Raw genomic sequence first — 27873 nt, forward strand, 5'->3', positions numbered from 1 at the left:
TCCTAAGCAGTCAGCCAATTATACTTTGGTGCTGTGGGGACCGGGGCTGGGTGCATGATTTCATCAGCGGGAAGCAGGTTAGATGATGACAGATCTTGGTGATGGAAATCGTTGCTTTAAACCGGGCTATCTGACATCAAAGTCATATCATATACCAGCTTAGAGGCTACCTGCTCTGGAGACTCCCCAAACACTCCTCACCTTCTGGGATGTGAGAGGCTTGTCCCCCTGGACCACCCCTGTCCCTAGCCCACAGCTGTGACATCTCCCATTCAGGAACCTGGCCAGACCCTTGGACTCTTCCGCCTGGTGTTGTACACATGGGACTGGGTGGTGTGCAAGCTTCTGGCCCAGCATAGCTACATTTAGAAACGGAAGTGTGTGGATAATGTTTCAACGAAGTCTTGTGACTGTAGTTTGGAGGTCCTTTTTCTGTTGTTAGAGATAGCAGCTGAGCGCATGGGAGAAGAAAAATTTCAAAAGCAACTCTTGACTGGGTCTCAATCTTTGTTCAAAAAATAGTACAAGAATAAACCATCTTAGAAACCATCTTGATGTAGGGCTTGATCATCAAACTAGTGACACACTTCTGGCTCCATCTCATACCAGGGCAAATACAAAGAAGATTTAAATAAAATACGTGTGACGAAATCTCACCAGCAGCTTGACACGTCATTAGATAATGACACTTTCTTACAGCTTCTCTACCTCTTAAGTTTTAGCTTGAATGATCTTCCCCACCCTACTCCACACCCCTCCCTACCCTACCCCACTCAGCTCTGGCCAGTGTTTTCTCTCTTGGGTCACCTGGAGGGCGTCACCCTGTAGTGAATTCATCAGAAACAAAAGGCCACGGAATCCATGACAACTCAAGCATTTTCCTAAACTCTCCACGGCCAGGTATTGTCCTTACCCATCTCCCATGTGGTCAAAACAAATTTATATTGTGGAACAGTCCCAAACATCACCTCTGTGTTCTCTGACTCATTTATTCCAGTGTATCCAACCCAGACAGGAAGCGAGCCAGCCATCCCCTCCTACAAGGAAGTGGGCTGTCTCATGCTCAGGGAGAAGTCAGGCGGGCAGGAAGGAGCAATGGCTTTTATTTTTCCAGTTATATTACCAGGTTATGTATTTGAGATATGATTTCTCAAAAGGGAAGTAACTCAGGCAGAATCCATGCTTTTAACAATGGGTCCTTGGTCTAGAAGGATCTGCGTGGGGTTTAAGGCCCTCCTGTGGCTCTCTGATGAGAAGGCAGGCAGGCATGTCACAGAGGAAAAGGCAGGTAAGAACAACGTGCTGTGGGTCATGGGAGGAGACTCCACTTCTTATGCTACATAGGCAGAGGCATGACTAGGCCCCCCGCACGACTCGAACGGCCTCATTCATAGCAAGCCTGGCTATAAAAATGCAGAAGGGCTGAGAGTCATCCGACACACATTGCCAGCTTTTCTCTCCCCAGCAGTTCAAACTCACAAGGCCATTTGCACAGCATTTTGGAAAGCCACCCATCCCCTGAATGAACAAGGTTTAAGAAAGTTAGTGCATAATCTAAGGGAAGGGCCTCAAAGCAGGAAAAAAAAAAATGTGATGGCAGCAGGTTAAGTTTTGTGGCTGCTCTTCTGTGCTATTCCATGGGACACCGTGCAACGCCGGCCTAGAAGCCTGGGAGCACTGGCGAGAGGGCGCGAGCAGGCGGGAGGGTCCACGCAGTCAGGGCCCGAAGCTGAGCCTTCGGGGAAGAGAAATGAGGTCAGATCTCCACACCCCGGTGCTCCTGTGTACCCTCAGAAGTCATAGGGGGATACAAAAATGGTGACCTTGGACACGTGGTTGGCCTGGAAGGAGCGGTCCAGGTATTCCGACATGTCGACGTCCACCTCCAGCGTCTGAGGCCCCGCCAGGGTCTGCACGAGGATGAGCTCCCCAGTCTGCCGGTCTGAGCGCTGCATCACAAAGTGGCCGCGGCTGTTGCCACCCACGATCCCAAAGCGCAGGCTGTTGGGCCCAGCTCGGCCGGGGGCAGAGGCCGTGGCCATGCGGAAGAGCGTGATGGGCGTCTTCAGGTTGGAAGGCAGAGAGAGGTAATGGAAGGAGATGGTCTTGGGCAGATGGCGGCAGGGCCTGCTGTCCATAGGGCAGGGGTTCCGCTCACACTGGCTGGAGCAGAGAGGCAAAATGGGGGCCAGTCAGCCTTGGGGAGTCTCATGAGGGGCTGCTCTGACCCGGCTGCCCACCTGCCCTCTTGCAGAGGTCACCTAGATGACCTTTCCCAGCGACGCGTCCTTTACCCAGGAGCTATGGAGCTGCAGGCGGTGAACGTAGCTGGTGTCAGGCATGGCAAAGGCAGGGCTGCTGCTTCTGTTCCTGCTCATTGGTGCTCCCTGCCCACCTGTGTACGTGTGTATGTGTGTGCATATATATTTGTTTATGCTATTACTACCATTTTTACAGAAAAATAAAGCCTGGGAATATTAAATAACGATGGCAATGCTGATATTCAAACCAGGTGCCCTTTCTCCATGGGCTGCGACCTCCCTCAGTAATGGTAGGACCTCAGCAGTTAGTCAGCAACATGGTGTAATGCGGTGCTTCCCACATGGTATATGGTGAACTTCCTAAACACAGCAGCATGTATTTTATTTATTTCTTTATTTTAGACAGAGTCTCACTCTGTCGCCCAGGCTGGAGGGCAGTGGCATGATCTCGGCTCTCTGCAACCTCTGCCTCCCAGGTTCAAGTGATTCTCAGCCTCCTGGGTAGCTGGGATTACAGATGCCCGCCACCACGCCCAGCTAATTTTTGTATTTTTAGTAGAGACGGGGTTTCACCATGCTGGCCAGGCTGGTCTCGATCTCCTGACCTCAAGTGATCTACCCGCCTCGGCCTCCCAAAGTGCTGGAATTACAGGCATAAGCCACCGTGCCTGGCCATCATGTGTATTCTTAAAGCAGGAAGCCCTGTTTTCCTTAATCATTTGGAAACAGGCTCTTGTGGAAATGCTTTTGCTATTTCTCTATCTTGTTAAACATAAAAGACAAACGCAATCCAGTATATTTGGTGATTCTGTAGCATCATGATTATGCAGGTCAAATATCACATCCAGCTGTTGGTCGAATGCCCCGGAGGCCATAACAGACGGGTTCCCCATCCCTTCACCAAGTGACTGCATGAGGAAGGTTCTGATGTCTTCTCTCTCTCTCCAAACTGCCATGCTTCAGTGCCACTAACTTTCTTGCTGCTTCTAATCTGCTTTAACTCAACAGCAATTCAAATAATTAAGTTACCTTCCATGGCTGTTACTTCATTTTAAAGACAATGCTAGGGCTCTTGTGATCTCTTTTTGAGAGGAAAATGTATGTGCTTTGTGATAGTTGTAGTTATTCCCCTTAAAGGTCCATCTCTCAACTTAAAAAAAAAAAAAGCTCTACTTTGCTGTTTAAGAGTTGCAGTTACTAGATGTAGAATCGTCCAGTACTATTGGAAAAGCAGAGCGGTATAATGCAGGCTGCATGGGATATGCAGGGTAACTCAAGGGAGTCTACAGTTCCCGGCTATGTGAATGCTGTCATCTCCCAAATCCATGTGATCTATACCTGTCTCCTGGGCTGCTATGGGTTTATCAGGGTAATGTCACCAACAGCTTCTTCCCTCCAGTGGCCTGCCCTGGCTTTGCCATTCTGGGGTGGCAGCAACCCCATCATCCTCTATGCAGTAGGAGAGCACTTAGTACATTAGTCCCATAGGGAATGGGGTTCTTATATCTCCAGAGCAGCAACGCATTAAATGCAACCACTGAGGGGAAACGGCAATTCAGAGAAGCCAGCCTCCCAGCCTCCGGACTCTCATCTTTCTGTGGCGTAACTGTACCTTCTCCCAAGAACCTCTAGGAGGCATCCAGCCCAGCCACACTTGGAGGCCTGGGTGAGGGTGTGCGCGCCCTGGAGATACTCACAATGGAGACGTCTTCACGTAGCTCACATTGCCGCTGCCCTCGGGGCACTCAGGGCTGACACACTGGAAGCTTCCACCGGTGTTGATGCACGTGGTCCCCTGGGGGCACACCGGCTGCAGGCCCACACATTCATCTACATCTGAGATATGGGACATACAAGGGGTGAGCGTCTCCCTGACCTTCCCTCCATTGCAGACAGAACCACCTGAGATGCCCTGCAGGCCCCTGTAACGTGGTGCTCCCTGCTCCTGGCACTTATTCTTAAAGCACAAAGCTTGCCTTCCTGGACTGTGTGGAATCAAGGCCCTGAGGAAATGCCAGGGAGCGCCCCTCCCGGGGATCCTGTCCTCCTTCCCTGGGGCATGACAGGTGGCAGGGGTGGTGGAAAGCACCAGGTGAGTGTTACTGGTCACAACACTTCTCTCAGACCTGCCTGCTTCTCAGCCCAAATGCCCCATTACCCTCCATGGCTGCTATTTTTCATCTATATATATATACATATATATATTTTTAATTTTTTTTACATTATAATCTTCCAAAAAGTCTCCCTCCCCATGCCGAATGCGGACACCTCCATATCATGATTTGTACGCGTTCTCTGCTCCCTTTGCAGACATCCAGAGAGTCTCCCTGCTGGAGGCCATCCTTCCCAACCCCGAGCAACCCTAGGTGGCCCTTCGTGAGCACTGTGGGACGGAGGGAGGTAGTGTGGGTGGCTATCTGGATGCCTTCTCCTGCTCCAGCCCCAGGTCACCCGCTCCTCAGAGCCCTGCAGCAGGGCCCCAAGGGGTTGTCACCGGGGAGCCACCCCTCCCCTCACATTCCCACGTCAGCCCATAGAGGAGCCCTCTGCCCTCTCTTCTCCCATTCTCCCTTGGTGGGTCAGAGCTGCTGCCTGGAGCCAGTGGGGCTCCCCTCTGTGTCCTGTTTCCATGGGGGGAGTCCAGCTGAGGAGGCGGGCCTGTGCACCCTCCTAGTGTGAGGTGTGCCTGCAGGAGCAGAGCCAGTCCTCCCCCCGAAAGGCCCACTGCAGCACGGCGGTTTGAGGGTCAAGGGTCAGAATGATCCCGCTTGGGCTTCAGGCCTGAGATGTGTGCTCCGACTCAGCTCATGTGGAGATTCAGCATGTTTACATCAATTGGCATCTGTATGTTCCCTAAGTGGAGGTGGGGAAACACAGGAGGCTTCCTGTTAGGCACCCAGGGTCCCTGGGACTTGTCCTGTAGTGACGATGGTGACTGCTGCCAGGGTTCTCAGCCTCTCTGTTCTACAACCAACCCACTCTGCACACATCCTTCTTGGCCTCTTAGGTGCCTCCCACCCCTGCTGCAGACGTTCCTTGTCAACTTCAGATGATGTTCTTTCCCACTCTGCCAGGAATCAGCCTCAGAAACCTCAACCCGGTCCTCCAGGAAGCCACTGCTGATGGACAGGGTTCAGCACTGGGGTGAAACCGGAGCCAGTTATTTTCCATCTGCACCCCTGCCCCCCAACCCACTCTCTGCACCTGAGAGGCGGACTGGTTTTCAGCTGGGGTTGGCAAATGATAGTGACCCAGCCTGAGGGAGTCCTGACCTGCCTGGATGTGGTTCTGATGGTGGCTGTGTCTTTGATGGCCACAATCTATCAGGCTCTGGTAAGCCCCCTCACTTCCTGTACCCCTCAAGCCAGGGGTAGTGATGCCCCCGACTCTTGTCCCTCCCTGGGTGCTCCGTCTCCCTTGTCCTCAGCTACCATCAAACGAGGCTGGTGCTGTAGACGTAAGTGCCTGTAAGGTGCTGCCCCTTTCAGAGGTGGACTTACAGGTGGCCACACAGGGTCATGGAGCCTCATGGGTTCCTCCAGATTACATGACATGGGTGACCACCTGGCCACTCTGCCTTTAGGTCCAGCCCTAGCTGAAGGCATTGTTGAGTGGGTGGAAGTGACCAGACCTTGAAAAAAAAAAAAAACCAGTTACTGGAATAAAGTTGGAAAAGACTACTTGCCAGGATGGTTAAGGAATTCATTTTCCTATTTATGTCGATGATGATGTGGCCTGACCTTTGAGAAGCCCTTTGGTTGGTGGCTTTTTAAAAATCGAATGTATCTGAAACTGTGACTCTCCTAACCACCTCACTCCCGATTGTGAGGTCCTGAGGGTTCACCACAGCAGCAGGTGGCTGGGTGCAGGCGGCACTCTGTAGCCTCACTCACCCTCACAGCTCTTCCCGTCGGCCAGGGTTAGGTATCCGCTGGGGCAGGTGCAACGGTAAGAACCCGGGGTGTTCACGCAGGTGTGCATGCAGAGCCGGGGGCGCCCCTCCTGCCCATAGAGCTCACACTCGTTCACATCTGCGGACAGAAGTGCTCACTGTGACTCCACGAGCCATGCAGCAGGTGTTGCCTGCTGTGACCCAGAACAGTCATGCTTCAATTCCTGGAAGCAATGGCAGCTGCAGTTAAGTGGCTGGGCCTCCGGCAGCCGCCATGCCCTACCCCCAGCAGAGCACTCGCAAGAGGAGCAGGTGTACTTCCCTTTCTCCTAAGCCGAGGGCCCAGAGGGCTAAAAGGAGGAGTGAGAGGGAGTTGACGTGCTAGGCCCTAGAAGGGCATCTCTGTCTTAGGCTGAAGACACCTGGGGAGACTCTGCAGAGGCTGGCAAATCAAGCCTATTCCCAGAAAGCAGGGATGGGTTAACAGCCCCGTGTTAACTCTCTTTATCTTTGGGAATGGAGTAGAGGGCTTCCTTTCTGCCGCTGTAAAATGAGGCTATTAGCACCAACTGACCAGATCTCAGATTTGAACTCCTGCTTTGCGTTGTTTGGGGAGAGAACTCTGGTAATCAGGAGAGCCCAGCAAAACTGAGCCGTCAGGAAAGCTAAGCCCAGAGAGGACCAAGGAATGAGTCCCACACGCCTACCCAGCTCCGGGCCCTCTCTACCAACACAACGACTTAAGTTCCTCCTTGCCACCCGTAGATGTGATTCCAGCCAGGGCGGAGGGGATGGAGGGTCTCAAGCCTCTCCTGAACCAAGCGCGTGTGGCTTGGGCATAGGCTGGACCAGGTTCTGAGGTGGGGCGAGCTCTGATTTCTATGAATTAGCAGCTTTCTAACAATCGTTAGGTCAGTACTTACCTATAATGCAAAGTGGCCAGGCCTTCTGAGAACGCGCCCAGGAAGCCACCCGTGCCGGCAGGAGGACGGTGGGGGAGAGCCCCTTCCCCACCCCATGTCCTCCCGCTGCTGTCCCCAGTGTCCTGGCGGAGCCCGCGCCTACCCTCGCAGACGCTGTCGCCGGCGGCGCCGCTCAGGTGGAATCCGGCCTCGCAGCTGCAGTGCTGAGCCCGCTCCACCTGCGCACAGCGCGGCGCGCGGCTGAAGGCAGAGTCGCCGGCCACGCTGCCCTCGGGGGCGGCTGCGGGGAGAAGACACGCTTAGTGCCGGGCCCTGGCGCACCTGCCGTGGGCCCAACCTTGGGTAGGGGCCGGGAGCAGAACCAAGACGGAGGTACGGCCCCTTCTCAAAGAGCTTACTCTGGAGTAGGGAAAGGAAAGACAAGTAATTAACCACAAACCCAGACGACCCGTCCAGGGCCCACCCAAAGGGAACGCAGGACAGGAAGCGCACTCGAATAGAATGGTGCATGAAAATGCAGGCTACAGCTAGGGCAAGTCCACGTTTTCACTTAAAAATACTTGAACACCCCAACATTCTAACAGTGATCACTAGAGTTTAAAACCGTGGGCCACTATTTTTTGTTTCTGTGTGTATTTTTTCTTTATTATTTTTAATTTTAGGTTTGAATACCTTCCACATGTGAAGGTTACATAGATAAATACGTGTCACAGGGGATTGTGGTATACATTACCCAGGTGTTAAGCCCAGGACCCAATAGTTACCTTTTCTGCTCCTCTCCCTCCTCCCCTACCCCTCAAGTAGACTGCCGTGTCTGTTGTTTCCTTCTTTGTGTTCATAAGTTCTTATCATTTAGCTCCCACTTATTAAGTGAGAACATGCAGTGTTTGGTTTTCTGTTCCTACGTTAGTTTGCTAAGGATGGTAGCCTCCAGCTCCATCCATGTTTCCACAAAAGACATGATCTCGTTCTTTTTTGTGGCTGCATAATATTCCATGGTGTATATGTACCACATTTTCTTTCTTTCTCTTTTTTTTTTTTTTTTTTTTTTTGAGATGGAGTCTCGCTGTGTTGCCCAGGCTGGAGTGCAGTGGCGGGATCTCAGCTCACTGCCAGCTCCGCCTCCAGGGTTCCCGCCATTCTCCTGCCTCAGCCGCCGGAGTAGCTGGGATTACAGGCGCCAGACACCATGCCCGGCTAATTTTTTTATATGTTTTTTAGTAGAGACAGGGTTTCACCATGTTAGCCGGGATCGTCTCGATCTCCTGACCTTGTGATCCACCCTCCTTGGCCTCCCAAAGTGCTGGAATTATAGGCGTGAGCCACTGCGCCTGGCTCCATGTACCACATTTTCTTTATCCAGTCTGTTATTAAGGAGCATTTAGGTTGGTTCCATGTCTTTGCTATCTGCTGCAATGAATATTTGAGTGCATGTGTCTTTATGGTAGAATGTTTAATGTTGTTCTGGGTATATACCCAGTAACAGGATTGCTGGGTCAAGTGGTAGTTTTGCTTTTAGCTCTTTGAGGAATCACCATACTGCTTTCCAGAGTGGTTGAACTAATTTACACTCCCACCAACAGTGTATAAGGGTTTCCTTTTCTCCACAACCTCTCCAGGATCTGTTACTTTTTGACTTTTTAATAATAGCCATTCTGACTGGTGAGAGATGGTATCTCACACCAGATAGTTTTGATTTGCATTTCTTTAATCATCAGCGATATGGAGCTTTTTTTCATATGCTTGTTGGCTGGATGTAGGTTTTCTTTTGAGAGGTGTCTGTTCATGTACATTGCCCACTTTTTAATGGGGTTGTTTTCTCTTGTAAATTTAAGTTCCTTATAGATGCTGGATATTAGACCTTTGTCAGATGCAGAGTTTGCAAATATTTTCTCCCATTCTGTGGGTTGTCTGTTTACTCCTTTGATAGTTTCTTTTGCTGTGCAGAAGCTCTTAAGTTTAATTAGATTCCATTTGTCAATTTTTGCTTTTGTTGCAATTGCTTTTGGTATCTTTGTCATGAAATCTTTTTCTATTCCTCTGTTAGGACGGTATTGCCTATGTTTTCTTCCAGGGTTTTGGTAGTTTTGGGTTTTACATTTAACTCTTTAATCCATTTTGAGTTGATTTTTGTCTATGGTATAAGAAGTAGTTAAGCTTCAGCCTTCTGTATATGGCTAGCTAGTTATCCCAGCACCATTTATTGAATAGGAGTCTTTTCCCCATTCTTGTTTTTGTCAGCTTTGTCAAAGATCAGATGGTCATAGATGTGTGGCCTTATTTCTGTGCTCTCTATTCTGTTCCATTGGTCTATGTGCCTGTTTTTGTACCAGTACCATGCTGTTTTGGTCACTGTAGCCTTGCGGTATAGTTTGAAGTTGGGTAATGTGATTCCTTTAGCTTTGTTCTTTTTGCTTAGGATTGCCTTGGGTATACAGGATCTTTTTGGGTTCCATATACATGTTAAAATAATTTTTTCTAGTTCTGTGAAGAATGTCTTTGGTAGTTTGATAGGAATAGCATTGAATCTATAAATGGTTTTGGGCAGTATAGCCATTTTAATGATATTGATTATTTGTATTCATAAGCATGGAATGTTTTTTCATTTGTCTGTGTCTTCTCTGATATTTTTGAGCCATGTTTTGTAATTCTCATTGTAGAGATCTTTCACCTCCCTAGTTAGCTGTATTCCTAGGTATTTTAGTTTTGTGTGTGTGGCAATTGTGAATAGGATTGTCTTTCTGATTTGGCTCTCAGTTTGGTTGTTGTTGGTGTACAGGAATGCTAGTGATTTTTCTACATTGATTTTGTATCCTGAAACTTTGCTGAAGTTTTTATCAGCTGAAGGAACTTTTGGGCCGGGACTATGGGATTTTCTAGATATAGAATCATGTCATCTGCAAACAGAGATAGTTTGACTTCCTCTCTTCCTATTTGGATGCCTTTATTTCTTTCTCTTGCCTGATTGCTCTGGCCAGGACTTCCAATACTCTTCCAATACTACGCTGAATAGAAGTGGTGAGAGAGGGCATCCCTGTCTTGTGCCAATTTTCAAGGGGAATGCTTCCAGCTTTTGCCCATTCAGTATGATGTTGGCTGTGAGTTTGTCATAGATGACTCTTACTATTTTGAGGTCTGTTCCTTCAATATGTAGTTTGTTGAGAGTTTTTTAACATGAAGGGATGTTGAATTTCATCAAAAGCCTTTTTGCATCTATTGAGATAATCATGTGGTTTTGCTTTTAGTTCTGTTTATGTGATGAATCACATTTATTGATATTTATATGTTGAATCAACCTTGTATACTGGGGAGGAAGCCTACTTGATCATGGTGGATTAGCTTTTTGATGTGCTGCTGGATTTGGTTTGCAAGTATTTTGTTGAGGAGTTTTGTATCAATGTTCATCAAGGATATTGGACTGCAGTTTTCTTTTTTTGTTGTGTCTCTGCTAGGTTTTGGTATAGAGATAACTCTGGCCTCATAGAATGAGTTGGGGAGAAGTCCCTCCTCCTCAATTTTTTGGAATAGTTTCTGTAGGAACAGTACCAGCTGTTCTTTGTACATCTGGTAGAATTTGGCTGTGAATCCATCAGGTCCTGGGCTTTTTTTGGTTGGTAGACTATTTATGACCAATTCAATTTCAGAACTCGTTATTGGTCTGTTCATGGACCACTATTTTTTGTTCCTGGTTTTGTTTGTTTTTCTTCCTTCCTCATTCTCCTTCCTTCCTTCCTTCCTTCCTTCCTTCCTTCCTTCCTTCCTTCCTTCCTCCCTCCTTCCTTCCTTCCCTTCCTTCCTTCCTTCCTTCCTTCCTTCCTTCCTTCCTTCCCTTCCCTTCCTTCCCATTCCTTCCTTCCTTCCTCCTTCTTCCTTCCTTCCTTCCTTCCTTCCTTCCTTCCCTCCCTCCCTTCCTCCTTCCTTCTTCCTTCCTTCCTTCCTTCAGTCTGTTTCTGTGTCCACCCAACCCATAGAGTGCAGGCCTGGCTCAGCTCACTGCAACCTCTGTCTCCTGGGTTCAAGCGATTCCTGCCTCGGCCTTTGAGTAGCTGGGATTACAGGCGCGTGTCACCACACCCTGCTTTTTTTCTTTTCTTTTTTTTTTTTTAGTAGAGACGGGGTTTCACCACGTTGGCCAGGCTGGTCTCAAACTCCTAACCTCAAATGATCCACCCACCTCAGCCTCCCAAAGTGCTGGGATTACAGGAATGAGTCATTGTGCTTGGCCAAATTATATTTCTAATCAGGAAAAAATGTTATTTTTCTGAAAGTTTTCAAGGATTGGTGGGAATCAAACACAAGTGGACAAATCCTGCATGATTCTACTTAGGTGAGGTCCCTCGAGCAGTCAGACTCACAGAGACAGAAAGAAGAATGAATGGTGATTACCAGGGGCTATGGGGAGGGCAATGGGGAGTTGTCCCATCACGGGTACAGAAGCTCAGTTTTACAAGACAAAAATAATTCCGGAGCTGGATGGTGGTGATGGTTGCATGACAATGTGAATGTGATTAATGCCACTGAGCTGTACAGTTAAAAATGATTAAACTGGTAAATTTTATGTTATATATATTTTATCATAATAAAAAATAGGATGAATGGATTTTTAAAAAAGGAACTGGAGGGATGCTGAAAGGCATGGGCCAGCTGATGGGAAGGAAAGTGTCAGGCTAGGGGACAAGGTGAGCAAGAGCCTAGGTGTGTGATGGCTGTTCATGGAGACTATGAGGATAGGAGCTGGCTTTGGATATGCCTGCTTGCTTCCCCTCCTTCTCATTCCTGGGGAAGGTTCTGGTCATGGGGACACTTTATAACAGGCCCCCCTGGACCCGAGCAACAATTGTCTAAAGACGCTTGGGCGGGCATGGTGGCTCACGCCTGTAATCCCAGCACTTTGGAAGGGCAAGGCAGGCAGATCACTTGAAGTCAAGAGTTCGAGACCAGCCTGGCCAACATGGTGAAACACCATCTCTACTGAAAATACAAAAATTAGCCAGGAGTAGTGGCAGACACCTGTAATCCCAGCTACTCGGAAGGCTGAGGCAGGAGAATCACTTGAACCCAGGAGGCGGAGGTTGCAGTGAGCTGAGATGGTGCTACTGCATTCCAGCCTGGGCAACAGAGTAAGACTCCATCTCAAAGAAAAAAAAAAAAAATTCCCACAGTGGGAGGAAACCCTAAAGAGTGGGGTTTCAAACATTCAGTGACCAGGACTGGCATATTTAGGGTGAAAGGGAACCTATTTCTTTTTCCCTCTTGTTTGTAAACAAGGGGAGGGGCCATGAGGTATCCAAGAAGGCCCTGTCTCTGACCTCAGTTTCCATAGAAAGCAGTCCCAGGGACAGGAGCTATAAGGGGCCACTGAGCTCGGGGGAACAGCCTCATTCTGAGAAAGCGCCCAGCCAGCTGACTCAGCTGAACTGAATCAAGGCACATGAAGCAGCAAATCTCTTGGCACACTATTTAAACCTGACCTTGAGCTGGGTCCAGTGCCAGGATCACAAGTATTGATAAAGCTCTTGTCCACTGGACACTGCACTGGCCCCAATGCCCCTTCCCCCCACAGATATTTCATACAGAAATAAAGACAAACAGACATCACACACCAGATTTTCTGGCGAAGGAATAGGACATCTTTGGGGCTGAATGAGATCTTGGTTGCAGCATGGTGCGGGAACCCCTGTCCATCCTCTGCAGATTCCTTATCATTGGATTTTCTTGCCATAGGCAAAACCTAGCACCACGTGACTTTGTAGACCTTCTGGGTCGAGATAGGTTGAGACTCAAGATGTGAATAATAATCTCAAAACCAGTCAAATGTATAGTTATCCAGCTCTCAAAATACTTGGACCTGCATCAATAGCTGCTAATTTTGCAGGATGTCATGGAAAGGTAAAGTGGTTCTGCTGGCAGAAGAAACGCTGACCAAGCAAAGGTGGCAGCAGTGAAACTTCTTGGGCCACATTCCCAATCTAGGGGATTTTTAGGTTGGGAGTCCGTTCTTGCACTCGTGTTTTCTACTATAAGAAGGATCAGAACTCTGGTTGCATCAAAGAGCTAAGCTCTGTCAAGTGACCACTTTAGAAAACCAGAGGGATCGATGGATGTGAAACAGAGAGGAAAAGCTCTATCTTTGAGAGGGGGACCGAGCTCCCTACATGTCCGCATTCGGTGACCTACGCCTAGGGTCCTCCTCTCCCCACAGCAGGATGTCCTCACCGAACCCCACGGTGGCTACGTACCAGTCTGGGCCTGATGCTGACAGCGGTTCCCGGTCCTTCCTGGAGGACAAATGCATCTGTACTGGTTGACTCCTTCTACACATGTACCACCATTTTGACAAGGCTGGCTGGAGCATTCACTGATATCTAGGAAGATAAATAATTTTCAAATACAAGGATGTGAGTTCTAGGTCTAAAACAAATACAAATTAAAAAAACCGATGAAGGGGTAACTTCCTTTACATTGTAGGATAACTCCCACTTTCTACCTGACCCCACCCACTCTTTCCACCCTCTGCACCTGCAAGAGCTGCCAAGGGGCGGATGGGGCTGATATGTAGCCTTGTTGCATCTCCATTCAGCAGGCCCTGCACCCAGGCACACATTGCCCACCGGGGGCTCTGCATGCAGGAGCTGGCCTATGACCTGGCCATACTCCGCCCACAGGCACCATTTTCTAATTTGCAAAGGTGCAGTGTAGACAGCTGTAGCCAGACAGAGGTGGCATCTGCATTGCCTTTGAGTCAGGCCCTGCAACCCACGAACCCTTTGCTCCATCAGCCAGCACCTGGGAGAAACACTTTTAAACAGGAACAAAATTCAATGCAGTTATAAAGGGGAGGGCTGGCCCACTGGAATGTCCAGGGTTGGGGAAAACGAATTCTCCAAATTCCCACCCAGAAGCCCTACTGTGCTTGACCAGGTAAGAGTTTTTTTGACATTTCTTTAACATTGGTAAAGGGAGATGTTCCTTGCTCATCTACACAACATTTCTGTGGAAAAGGTCTTTGGAGAGAGAGACTGTTATTTTAAAAAGCTCAAAAGACTTTTCTTCTCTGAGTGGTAGGCTTACAGGCGATTTTTCTTTGCTTTTTTATAATTTTTTATATTCTTTCCTTTTCCCATAATAATCACGTATACATTTTTTAATTAGAAAAAAAAATGATTCTTTTAAAACCCAGAAGCCACATGTTAGCTGGGCATGGTGGTGGGTGCCTGTAATCCCAGCTACTTGGGAGGCTGAGGCAGGAGAATCGCTTGAACCCGGGAAGCAGAGGTTGCAGTGAACCGAGTTCGCGCCACTGCACTCCAGCCTGGGTGACAGAAAGAGACTCCGTCTCAAAAACACAAGACAAACCAACCAACCAAACAAACAAAACCCCATAGGCCACATGTGCTTGTTATGAATTCCCTAAGCTCAGTTTTAGTGCACAGAAATAGGCCATTTCCATCAGAGAGAGGCTTGTCAGTTCACTGACTTGACCATATCATCTTCAGAAAGACAACGGAAAACACTTCCTTGTTGGCATAAACGCAGCCTTTCCTGCGTGTCTATCAAGAGGAAGAAACAGGTGCTTGGCTCCTAATGAGAACGACAGACTTGTTTTGGGTGGAATGGGAAGGACTTAGGCTTTCCTTAAGCCTCCTGGAGTTTGGGATGTCATTAGACTCTCACACAGTTTCTATCTGTTGCAAAAAGACAGACTGCCCGAATGCCGCTCATGTCTACAGAAGGAGCCATTTCAGCTTCTCAGTAACCTCAGCCTGGTTGCACTGTCCCTCGTACAGCCTGTTTGCAGATGACCGGTTTCCAGGAATGTGTCTGAAATGACTGTACACAAATGCTTGGGGTTGCTTAGAGCTCGGGGTTGCTGTTTCTTTCCATTGTCCAGCTCCATCATTGCCCACCAACATAGTCTGGAAGTGGGCATATCACGAGGCCGTGAAGTTGTGGGCAGAGAGCCAGAATATGTGAACACCAGTATCTTGTAGCTTGGCCCCAGTAGGGCCAGTGCTGTGGTCTCTCCTTTGCTGCCCGCCAGAAGAAGGCACTGAGCCTGACCTGTACCTGAACCGTGTGGATGGGGGTTGGGGATCATCGGCGCAGCAGAGAAGCACACAGGTGTCCCAGGACCGTGCACTCTGTCTGCCTCTCTGGATCCGCCCAGCATATTCATTTCTAGACAGGCTGCATTCAGACTGTCTTTATCTCTTATCTTGATATGCAGTCAGAGGCATCCAATGGCCTGATGTCCAGCCTGGCACCCCCTCTGTGTCCTGATTGAAGTACAGTTGTCATCACACCCATGTGTGTCCCAGGCTGTGGCATTCAGTCAAGTGCACGGCAGGGGCTGGCAAGCCACAGCCCAGATGATAATCCTGCTTTCATCTGCTGTTTCGTGAGCACTTACTGTTTTCATGAAGCCTAGCTAAGGATCTTATATGCGTGACCGAACTTTTTGCTTTTATTTCTAATTCCTTCCTGACTTTTTTCTTTTATTTCTAATTCCTTCCTGGGTTCTGTCAACTCATTTCCAGTCTTCCATTTTTCCAGTCACCTCGTTTTTTAGTGTTTTGTCATTTTTATCTAAACCGTTCTTTCCTTGCTTTTATCCTTTAAACATTTCTTTTGCCTGTGATACTCTAGGTTATAGTTTTTATCTGTTTTATGGGCATGCCTTTCCGGCATTTCTTTATTGCCTATAGAAATTTTACTCTTTTTTCTTATAATAGCTTCGATGGGATTTGTCAAGAATCCTTTCCATCACTCATAATTAAGTGAAATAAGTTTTCGCATATCGTTTTGCTAACTTCATGACTCTGAAATTCTCACTTCTGTTGTTTTTCCAATGTGAGCAAACCCAGGGCCTCACACTCTCTCGGCTTTGCCTCCTTCACACTTTTGTCTGGACGACCATCTCTTTCATTTGCACCTATTTTCCTTGTTGCGCCCAGTTTGGACCCTCCTCCCGTTAAAGTCTTCCTTAATATTAAGACTTTGCCCTGGAAAATTTTGGAGGTTCCTATGGGGGCAGGCTGTCCCAGCAACTGAAACTTCCTATTGAAAAGATGAACTTAGGGCCAGGTGCGGTGGCTCACACCTGTAATCCCAGCATTTTGGGAGGTTGAGGCGGGTGGATCACTTGAGCTCAGGAGTTCAAGACCAGCCTGGCCAGCATGGCAAAACCTCATCTCTACTAAAAATACAAAAAATTAGCCAGGCATGGTGGTGGGCACCTGTAGTCCCAGCTAGATGGGAGGCTGAGGCAGGAGAATCGCTTGAACCCAGGAGGCAGAGGTTGCATGAGCCAAGATGGTGCCACTGCACTCCAGCCTGGGTGACAGAGTGAGACTCCGCCTCAAAAAAAAAAAAAGAAAAAGAAAAAGTGAATTCTATACCTGAGAAAACTGACCCAGAAAGACTGGCACTGAGACAGATCCTAATCAAATGACTGAATTTTAAAGAAAAAAATAAATATTTTGGGGGCGTTCAGGCAAAAAGACCAATATAATAGCACAACAGCATCAGTTTAAAACAGACGACACAGAGTGACATATTTAAGATACACAAGAATAGAAAAATGTGAGATAGGTGTTTTATATCCAATGAAACTAACAACCAGTAAAAAAGCTGCACACTTTTTGAAAGTGGGAAAACTCAGGAAATTGCTCTAACTAGACAGACATCAGAATGAGGATGTCAGTGACACTCGCTGAGGCAGAAGAGACGTTATCAACCAATTCTAAGTTATAAAACTGATTTGGACCCTGATTCAAAGAAAGTGTTAAAAAGTGTGAGACAGTTGGGGGAATTTTTACTCTAATTAGATATTGATGATATTAAGGAATTTGCTCTGTTAATCACTGGATTTTAGGTACATAAGTTCATTCTACTATTCTCTGTAGTTTGGTGTGTTTGAAGCTTTCCATAGTGTAAAAATATTTTAAGATGCTTAACTTGGCATTATTTGTAATTATGAAAACCTGGAAATGGCCAGGCGCGGTGGCTCAAGCCTGTAATCCCAGCACTTTGGGAGGCTGAGATGGGCGGATCACGAGGTCAGGAGATCAAGACCATCCTGGCTAACACGGTGAAACCCCATCTCTACTAAAAAATGCAAAAAACTAGCCGGACGAGGTGGCAGGCACCTGTAGTCCCAGCTAATGTAGTCCCAGCTACTTGGGAGGCTGAGGCAGGAGAATGGTGTGAACCCGGGAGGCGGAGCTTGCAGTGAGCTGAGATCCGGCCACTGCACTCCAGCCTGGGCGACAGAGCGAGCCTCTGTCTCAGAAAAAAAAAAAAGAAAACCTGGAAACAATAGAGAGGTCATTCAATAAGGCCTAGAATAGCCCTTACGAGGAAGTTTCCTAATCATAAAGAGTTAGGTTTAGAAAGAAGAGGTAATGGAGAGTTGCTCACATTAATATGAAGAGGTAATGGAGAATTGCTCATGTTAATTTCTATACACAGATGATACTAAATATGTGCGACTTGGATGTATGCGCTTAGACAAAAGACTAGAAGGAAATTCATCTTTTTTCATTCATTTAATCATTTAGTAAATCAGCCAATCAGTTACTTGGTAACTATTTATTGAGTGGCTACTATATATTTAAAAGGCAGCTCTTTCTACCCAAATCCTTTTTTTAAAGGTCTCAGGGGAAAGGCCTCATGATACAGAAGAAGAGATGGACTGAAGCTCTGCTCCCTTCTCACTGCAAAATGCCCTTCCAAACACTCCATCCAGTGCCACTGGCCCTGCTTTCCACAGCCTCCCCGAAGTCTGCCTCTCCAGGCCCTTCGTGTTTCCTTTCGCCCTCCTCCTTCTCCATTTGGCTTCTCGGTGCCCTGCAGATCTCTGCCTGAGTCACATTTCTGTCTCCACCCTCTCCTTGCAGGTCCTCCTACCACTGCCCATGGGATTTCAGTACTATCTTATGCTAATAACTCCCAGCTGGGTATCTCCAACCCTTCTGCTGCCTTGAGCTCCAGATGATGTCTACCCATCTAGCGTGGAATGAATGGATATCTACTAGGGTGTCTGTCGCACAGCCATTTTAACTTAATATGTCCAAAATGGAATTCTGATCAATGACCCACACACGAGTTGCTTAAAAATAAACCACATCCATCACTCAGTCTTCATTATCTCTGTAAATGATACCCTGCATGCCGTCATGCAAACCTGAGTCTGGGAACCTTGATTTCTCCTCCTGGCCCACAGCAGCAAATTCCATCAGTTCTGTCTCTAAAAATACCTAGAATCTCCACTGCCACAATCTCTCCCCTGGACTTCTACAATAGCCACCTATGTGTTTTCCCAGCTTCCATTCTTGTCATCTCCAATGCATTCTCTATGCAGCAGCGACACTTGTCTTAACCCTGTTTATTTGGCTTAGAACTAAAATCCCATCACCTGCACCGCCCATGACTACAGTGCTGGCCTGCACGTCTCTCCACCTCGCCTGGCTCACTCTCAGCTCATATAATCTCCAGCAACAAGGTTCTATAATTTGGTTTTTCATTTCCTCAAATGTGCCAAATTCTTCCCTTCCCTGGGGGTCTTTGCTCATGCTCTTTCCTTTTCTTTTCTTTTCTTTTCTTCTTTTTTTTTTTTTTACTTTTGAGACAGGGTCTCACTCTCTCACCCAGGCTGGAGTGCAGTGATATGATCTTGACTCACTGCATTCTCTGCCCCCCCGGTTCAAGTGATTCTCCCGGCTCAGCCTCCAGAGTAGCTGGGATTACAGGCACATGCCACCACACCCGGCTAATTTTTGTATTTTTAGTACAGACGAGGTTTTGCCAAGTTGGCCAGGCTGGTCTCAAACTCCTGACCTCAGCTGATCCAGTCACCTTTTCTTTTCTTTACTGTTTTTTTTATTTGTTTTTTGTTTTTTTGAGATGGAGTTTTGCTCTTGTCACCCAGGCTGGAGTGCAATGGCGCAATCTCAGCTCACCGCAATCTCCGCCTCCCAGGTTCAAGCGATTCTCCTGCTTCAGCCTCCTGAGTAGCTGAGATTACAGGTGCCCGCCACCACGCCCAGATAACTTTTTGTATTTTTAGTAGAGATGGGTTTCACCATGTTGGCCAGGCTGGTCTTGAACCCCTGACCTCACGTGATCCACCCTCTTCAGCCTCCCAAAGTGCTGGGATTACAGGTGTGAGCCACCGTGCCTGGTCCCTCCTTCCTTTTCTTAAAACAGTGTCTGCCCTGTGCTGCCCAACTACCTGCTCTTTGCCTGGCTAGATCCCGTTCCTCCTTTCATCTCAGTGTCATTGTCCCCTGCTCAGAGGACCTCAACTGCTCCTTGCCCCATGCTGTTGACTCTGTCCCTTGTTAGGTCATATGTGGCCCTCACCACAAACGTCAGCTCGCTTCCCTTGGTGTGTGGCTACCTGCTTTGCTTTGCCTCCTCTTAGCCTGTGCACCCCAGAGGCCGGGGTGGTGTCTGTGGGATTCGGCATTGGGTCCCTGGCATCTGGCACAGTGCTTTGTGCATGGCTGGTTCTCAGTAAAAATTGGCTGAATAAAATAATGAAGGTTAAAAATAAAGGATGGGGATGACTGACAAAGATTCCTTTTCACCAGCATGATGATAAGTGACAACGGTATTTATATCTCTTAAATTTGTTTCTTTGGTTACCCACATTGTCAAAGGCACAAGATCTTCAGCTATGGTTTCCAATTCAGAAAGCTTTACATCTTAAAAACATGGCCTTCAGAGAAAGAAGGAGGAAACAATGAAAATAATGGAGAAATGGAGAAAGCCAAGTGGCTGTTTTCCACTTTGGAGTTCTGGAGTCCACCTCTGCCTGCTGTTTTTTTTTTCTCCCGAGACGGAGTCTTGCTGTGTCGCCCAAGCTGGAGTGCAGTGGTGTGATTTCGGCTCACTGCAACTTCTGCCTCCCGGGTTCAAGCAATTCTCCTGCCTCAGCCTCCCGAGTAGCTGGGATTACAGGTGCCCACCACCATGCCTAGCTAATTTTTGTATTTTTTAGTAGAGATGGGGTTTCGCCATGTTGGCCAGGCTGGTCTTGAACTCCTGACCTCAGGTGATCTGCCGCCTCGGCCTCACAGAGTGCTGGAATTACAGGTGTGAGCCACCGCTCCTGGCCTGCCTGCTGTTTTTTAATGGCGTGATTGTGTGTAATTTCCTTCCCTGCCAAGTTGGGTTCATCATTGTCTTTCCAAGCAGCTGACGAGGGTTGGAGAGAGGGACAATTATGACAGCACTGCCAAATTTGTCACTGGCACCGATATTTTGGGCCTTGAAACGAATTCTCTGTAATTAAGAAGATTATGCCCCCACTGTGGTCATAACACATGGCGACCACACGACCGGTGGTTTGGAACATGCAGTGGGTGTGCTCAGTGGTTGCTGGTAAGTTTCTAGGTTTGGTCACTAGACTGTTGAGTTCCAGCCTGTGTCCCGTCCACACCCTTAATACTGTCACAATTGGTCATCAAACAGCAGTCAGGAGCACTATTTCTTCCTCCTGGCGGGTTTGGCTGGCACCGCTTTGAGGGTCTTGCTGGAGACAACATCCATGAATCACATCAATTCCTACTGAGAACAGAAGTGTCAGCACAGGCACCTTCTACTCACTTAGGAGGGGCCGTGGCCAGTAGCTGCTGGAGCAGCTTGATTGCAACACATGAGTATTTCTGTCCAATCACCACCATGGGGTCAATGCCCAGGCCCCATCTATGCTTCAGGAGAAGAAAAATCTCCATCTAAGATCTCATCCTGGACTGGCCATCACCTTGTTCCCTGGGTCAGTCCTTCCCAAGTTTTCGATAGCACATGCCGCCCAAGTAGACATCCCCAAGCTGGACTGCACCATGCAGCTCTTTGGTGTGGAGGTCAGGGAAAAAGGAAAAATGGCTACGCAGGAGGCTATGGGGAGATAAGAGACAAGCACAAGGTGCATCTGGAATGAGCTGGTACATCCAAGGGCAAGACTCAGGACCATGGGAAAGGTCAGTAGACTTGCTGGCCGCCTGGCAAGTGGGACCGTCTGCCCTGCACCGTGGTCCTCCCGGCAAAGTCTGCCCTCTACATCTCAAGAAAGGGAAGTCTGCCCAGCAGGGCTGGGGGCTCTGATCTTTGTAAGAGTTGGGTTGGCCTTCCCAAAACATCACGGCAAGTAGCAGTGAGCATAACAGGTGTCTTCCCCGGACAGAGATGACACACGCACAGTCTACTGTTCTGCCTGTGGCTGGCAGTCATCCTGACTGATTTGGGCCCAAAATGCATCAGCACTTCAACATTTTCAATATATTTTGTGCTTCTGGCATTTGCCAGAACAAATCAAGTGGTACTGTTAACAGCAGTATTACTTAGGGAACATATGAAAAATGCAGATGTCTTGGGTCTCATCTATAAAGGTCCTGACTTGGTAGCTCTTTTGAGACCTCAGAATCTGTCTTTTATGAGCTTCCTGGGTGACTCAGGAGCACTTGAATGTTTGAGATCACGGCACAAGTCATGACGCGGCAGAACCCTCTTTTCCATTGAGGGGGTCCTGCTGCAGCGATGGAGATGCAGAGGCATAACTAAACACCCAAGGTCAAGAAGGAAGCTGGCGGACACCCCCAGGAGCCTCTAGGAAGGTATTCTTGGCCAGTCGCTAGGATGGAGATGGACTGTGGGGAGGGCTCTGGGTCTCCACCTTTGTCAAGTAACTACGTGTTCCTTTGCTTGAGTCACTTCTTAAGACTATGTTCCTGGGCCTCCAGTGTTTTGTATGTATCTGCCTAAAAAGGCGTTTCTGCTATCTTCTCTGACGAACTCATCTTTTGGTTTTAATCACATGATGTGCATTGTGGTATGTCGCCATTGAGGACAGAATATTTGGATAATACCTGAGCAAGCAAGAAAAAACAGCACACACATAAGTAAGATGTGCTTTCACTTGCAGCACCGCTTGGGGGCGCGTGGGCAGGTGCAGCCCTTCTGCCGGGGGCAGGCAGTGCTCAGTTCAAAGCGAGCCTGAAGCCAGTAGGCCCCTCCAGCCACAGATAAACAACCCAGAGACAGTATCGGGGGATAAGAAGGCCTTGTCGGCATTGTTTGTGGTGGCCAGGAGTTGACTGCAATCAGGTGTCCATGGCAGGGGGTGGACAGATCAGATGTGGGGGTGCACCCCAGAGAGGACGAGGCAGCTATCAGAGGCACTGGAGCAGACTGCACGTGGCAATGCAGATGGGTCCTGAAAGTGCTGAGGAGACCGAAAAGGAAACCAACCGGGATGTGCAACTCAATCTGTAAGTTAAAAATACTGACACCCAAAGCAATAAAAATGAAATATCTGTGTGTACCCACCTCCCCTTCCATGGCTTATCACCCAGGAGGTACTTAACCTGGCTTGAGATCTTTCAGAGTCAAGTAAGTAAATACCAGATATTGGCATTTCCGCTGTTTTGTTTGCATGTTACATGACTTGTATTTCCTGGCTGGTTCCTAGGTGGGTCTGAGAGCTGGTCATCAACCTTCGAACCATCATCACTCTTTCCAGAGGTCAGGAAAGAGAAGCCTAAATTGTAAATGTGGTTCTGGTTGCCCTGAGCTGCTCATGGCAATCCTTCCTCATCTTTAGGGATGGCATGCTTTCTGGAGTCCTTCTATATTTTCAAGTAATTTAAGCATCCAAAGTCCTCTCTTGGCCAAGTGCGGTGGATCACACCTGTAATCCCAGCACTTTGGGAGGCCGAGGCAGGCGGATCACTTGAGGCCAGGAGTTCGAGACCAGCCTGGCCAACATGGTGAAATCCCTTTTCTACGAAAAATACAAAAGTTAGCTGAACGTGGTGGTGGGCACCTGCAGTCCCAGCTACTCAGAAGGCTGAGGCAGGAGAATCGCTGGAACCTGGGAGGAGGAGGTTGCAGTGAGCTGAGATTACGCCACTGCACTCCAGCCTGAGCAACAGAGCAAATAAAAACAAAAACAAAAAGTCCTCTCTCTACTCTGCTCTTCGCAATCTTCTTGTTTATATAATGTCCGTGTTGCTCCTTCAACTCTTTGGCTAGAACCATGGACATTCTGCCTCGGCAGATGTCCCACGAACCTTGCTCTGAAAATGACTGGTGACTGGTGGCCAAGATTTTTTTGACCATGGGTTTTTGAAAAGCCAACAGATTTTTTGTGCCAAGGCTGATTTTCCTCTATATCAAAAAAGTGCTGTTTTTAAACCTAGCACAGAGAGAAGCTTTTTCATGCCTCCCCCTCACAGTGGACTCTCCTGGAGCCTGTTGATACCAAGTCCCAATGCAGACAGAAAGGACACTCAGGTGTCCTCAGCTCCAGAGGATACCAGCAGCCTCACAGACAGACTGCAGGCCCAGAACGGAGCAGCCACAGGAGCATCGTCCTGCAGTGCCTTCTTCTGGTCCCTTCCCCAACCCATGGGCAGCTTCTTGCCCTCACATTGATAAGAACCAGTCACTGGTGTCCAAAGCAGAGAGTGGTGTGAAGGAGCGCAGACTCTGGGGTCAGAGTGTCCAAGTGTGAAGCATCTTAATAGTGCCCCCCACCCCCAGCTGTGTAACCTTGGGCAAGTTCTTTAACCTCTGTGTGCCTCAGTTTCGCCATATGCCAAACAAGACTAAATTATTATGAAGATACAGTGAGCTCCTACAGATAGATACCAGCGCCAACCCGGCATGGAGGTGAGTGATCGGGCACATTGGCTGCTGTTCTGTGGTTGAGGAATGATTAAAGAACCAAGCAGAAAATATTCCAAGCAATGGCCCTTTCTATGAAGCAAACCCTTGCTATGCTGTGATGGGTCCAGCGCAGTGGGATGGGAAGGAGAGACGGTACCTCTACAGCGGGGCTGCTCCCCTGTCCAGGTGCCATTGGGAAGACACACCACGCTGCTGGGCCCGACCAGCCGGAACCCAGGGTTGCAGGCAAAATGGACTTCGTGATCCACTAAGTACTTGCTTCCAAACTTTCTGCCATCTGCGGGGGCGTTCAGAGCCGGGCAGGAAACTGTAAGGAGAGATGGAAGGATTACACGCTCCTTGTCCTGGACCACAGCCCTTAGACATTACTGAGTTACAGGACTTCCCATCTTGAAGTGCCCTCTGTTGCATGCCTGCTGCAGGCTGTGCACCGTGCTGGTCATTCTGCATGCTGCGTCTCATCAAGTCCTCAAAGCTCTCTTGGGGATGGGTGGTACGATGGCTGCTTAGCAAAAGGTGACGAGACTGGGGCTCAGAGACACTAAGTGCTGTGTGCAAGGCCTGGAAGCATGGGAAGCCCGCCCTGCAAGGATCCGCCTCATCACTGCCACCTACTCACTCTGATTTTCTGGAGCTCCAAGCCCACTGGGTTTCTTTAGGTCTCCTGAACAGGCCGGGCTCAGCCCCAGCTCCAGGCCTGGGATTTTGCTCTTCTCTCTGCCTGGAATGTTCTTTCCTCAGAGCTTCCACAACTGGCTCCTTCTCACTCTCCAGGTCTCCACTCATATGCCACCACCTCCCCGCGTGTTCCCTGGCCACCGTGCCTAACCCAGACCTCCCCAGACACTCTTCCCCAGGCGCTCACTCTGCTCTCTTCTCAGTATTTGTAACCATCCACATTTTCTTATTGACTTGTTTCTTTCTAGGTGTGTTGTCAGTCCTCTCCATCAGAATGCATCTGGCCTATGTTCCTGTGTATCCCCAGCACCAGCCCATTGCCTGGCACATAGTGAATGCTCAATAAGTCATTCTTGAACAAATGAATGAATGGAGCCTTATGTATTGCATCTTTACTATGTGCCAGGCACTATAGTAGGCACTTGGGCTATATCCATGAACAAAATAGACAAAACCCAACCCTCAGGAAGCCCACCTTCTAGCAGGGGAGATAATAAGCAATGGCGGAGTGTGGGGCCATGTAGAAAATGAAAGCAGGGGATGGTGTTGGAGATGCCAGAGACAGGACATCATTTTCAATACAGTGGTCAGGGCAGGCCTCACCAGAACGAGTTGAAGGTGAAGGCACAGCCAGGCAGATGTCTGGGGAGGGTGGAGGGACGACAGCTGGTCAAACATCCTGAGGTGGGGGTGTGCCTGGCAGGTCTGAGGAATGTCAAGGAGCCAACAGGGCTGGAGTAGAGTGGACGAGGTGGAAAGTAGTTAGACATGAGTCAGGCAACAGGAACAAGACGGCTCAGAGTTACACGGGGCATTGGAAAGAAAACAGAAAGGCCATGCAACTTGTTCTCTGTGTGAGATCGGGCCACTGGAGGTTTGAGCCCAGGCAGGAAGCAGCCTGACTCCCAGCACCTGCTGCGGTTTGACCATGAAGTGCCCAAACAAGAGGAAGGGGAGGGAAGCTAAGGCCAGGGTAGCAGCTGGGCGTGAAGGACATGGTTTGAATCCTGGCTGCTCTGTGAAGATTTCCCGAAGGACTGACGTGGCTGGAGAGAGACGGGGTGAAGCTAGCCTGTTCCTCTTCTTTTTGCAACAGAGCATCATGCATGGGTGAAGAGCGAATGCCCAATGTTAGGATGGCTTAGATTTGGATTCAGTTCAGATGGAAATTCAGAGCCACTTCTAAAATGCATTTAAGGTAAATTCCAAGTGTCATTTGCCATGTTCGTATTTTAAACAGACAAAAACAGAACTGTTGCTTCAGCTGTGCAGGTCAAAGCAAGTGACAGAGTCACTGAGCATCCCCCATGAGGATGCACTGATCAGGGGTGTCCTGGACCTAAGGCCACTAAGGAGCGTAATGGGCCTCCCTGTCTGGGAGGGCAGCTGGCAGGATGCTGTAGCTCTGCCTGAAATCCCACCTGGGCCGGACACAACCTGGGATCCTTCAAGGAGCAGCCATGGCAGCCTGAGCTGGGGAGGAGGGAGGTGCAGGACCCTCCGAGGGTGCTCAGTGGCCTTTGGTGATTGGGGACTATCTGCCCATTGCTGCATCGCTTTCCTTGAGTAAAGCTCCAAGTTGGTCCCCAGTGGTAATAACCTTGTGAGAAGGAAGAGAGTGGGAGCTCATGTCCCAGGACTCGGCTGCTCCCAGGGTACTGCCTCAGCCTCTGAAATAAATTACTTTATAGTTTGTTTGTTTTTTATTAAAAAAAAAAAAGCTAGTACTTTATTGTGTTAAAGGGTTTTAAAATGCATTGGGGGAAAACAGTAGGGTCTCTTTGGGGATGAAAAATCTTTAAAAACCTCAACAAAGGAAAACTACCTGCAACTCACAAATATATCATACCTGAATAGATTGAACAGTATCTGGCACTTAGTAGATGCTCAATAAATGTGAATGGCGTGGATGAATGGATACAAATTAATTAAAAATCAATTTGTAGTCACATCCCAAACAGGAGCCGAAGGCCCTTCTCCAGTGACAGGAGGAGAACGTGTCCTTTGGTTTATTCTGTTCACGAGAAGCACATCCTACTGAGTGTGCAGAGCGATAGTGAAGCTCCCTGCGCCTCCCGAGGTTAAGTTAGCATGTAAGGAGTGGGATCCACAGGTAAGCAGTCTCAGCAACGTGGGAACATGAATCCGCTGAGGCTGCTCTGAAAGCGCCCTGAAGCGGATGGGTTGTGACGATGCACCCAGGAAAGAAAAACTAGGAAAATAGGAGGGAGATGCTTCATATGGAAGCCAGAACGGAAGAACAGGAATTCTCCAGAACTAGAAATTATTCTTCCTGACTCGCAGTAAATTCTCTTACAAACAAACAAACAAACAAACAAAGGCAAAAGAGGCCTGGCACAGAGCACCTGCCTGTAATCCCAGCACTTTGGGAAGCTGAGGCTGGAGGATCACTTGAGCCAGGGAGTTCAAGACCAGCTTGAGCAACATAGTGAGACCCCATCTTTACAAAAATTTTAAAAATCAGGTGCAGTGGTGTGCACCTGTAGTCCTAGCTACTTAGGAGGCTGAGGTGAGAGGATGACTTGAGCCTGGGAGGCTGCAGTGAACTAGGATCACTCCACTGCTCTCCAGCCTGGGCGACTCCGGAGCGAGACCTTGTCTCTCTTTCGAAAAGCAATAAAGTAATTTTCCCACTATGTGCCATTTGATCTGGGCAGGTGTCTGGCTTTCCTCCAGGTGCAGGCCCAACCCCCACCCCACCCTGAAAAGGGATCGTGACAGCTGCCTGTGCTCTGCAGGATCAGCCTCTGCACACATAAAGTACCTATCACGGTGTCCCCCACACACTTAGAGATACGATACATGATGGCAATTTTTTAAAAAGAGAATTTGCCACTTTAAAAAATGTTGTACATTTCAGAGATGAAAGACCCTGAATCTTGGGAAGGAGGATGAATAATATAATAATAGCTGCCTTTCCATTTGTCTAGTGGGCAGGGGCCTCTCACATGGGCAGGGGAATTGTATGACATTCCCTGTGGGCTCCACTGAAACTCCCAGGGACCGCAGGCAGCTCTGACCCCATGAAAACAAGGAAGGCTTTGTGGAGTCAAGCCTTGAGCAAGAAAAAAAAAAAAATCACTAGATCAGGGACCTCTGACCGCTAGCTTACTTGTCTTGCTTGGCCTCAGTTTCCCCGTCTGGAGCAGGAAGGAAAGATACCCTGCCTGCCCCGTGGAGTTGGGGTGTGTGGAGCCCCCGTGAGGGCTTGGGCCTCACAGTGCCTTGGAAAGTGTGAGGCTTGGCTGGTGGTTATTTCTGCAGCTGTGGCGCCAAGGAAAACAGGAACGGACTCTGTACCGTTGAGAGCTGGATTTGCCACCATCATCTCCGAAAAGGTAGGAAATCCAACGCCTTCCCCGGGAAACTTCAACTCACTCAACAAAGACAGCCCTTGATAAATGTG

The 27873-nt window shown here is 48.6% G+C and overlaps 1 protein-coding gene across 1 annotated transcript in view; it reads right to left on the reverse strand.

Annotated features, from left to right (window-relative positions):
• Positions 1–1086: 1086 nt before the first annotated feature.
• The window catches only part of FBLN7 (fibulin 7), a 49693-nt gene continuing 22906 nt past the window's right edge, over positions 1087–27873 (reverse strand). The window contains exons 3-8 of the mRNA XM_003909126.4: positions 23905–24075; positions 13316–13441; positions 7219–7356; positions 6155–6292; positions 3959–4097; positions 1087–2163 (exon numbers count right to left, since the gene is read on the reverse strand). Coding sequence (XP_003909175.3) covers positions 1791–2163; positions 3959–4097; positions 6155–6292; positions 7219–7356; positions 13316–13441; positions 23905–24075 — 1085 coding nt within the window. The 3' untranslated portion in view covers positions 1087–1790. The remainder of the gene's footprint in view (positions 2164–3958; positions 4098–6154; positions 6293–7218; positions 7357–13315; positions 13442–23904; positions 24076–27873) is intronic.

Source organism: Papio anubis, chromosome 14 (assembly GCF_008728515.1).
Source record: "Papio anubis isolate 15944 chromosome 14, Panubis1.0, whole genome shotgun sequence".
Taxonomy (NCBI): domain Eukaryota; kingdom Metazoa; phylum Chordata; class Mammalia; order Primates; family Cercopithecidae; genus Papio; species Papio anubis.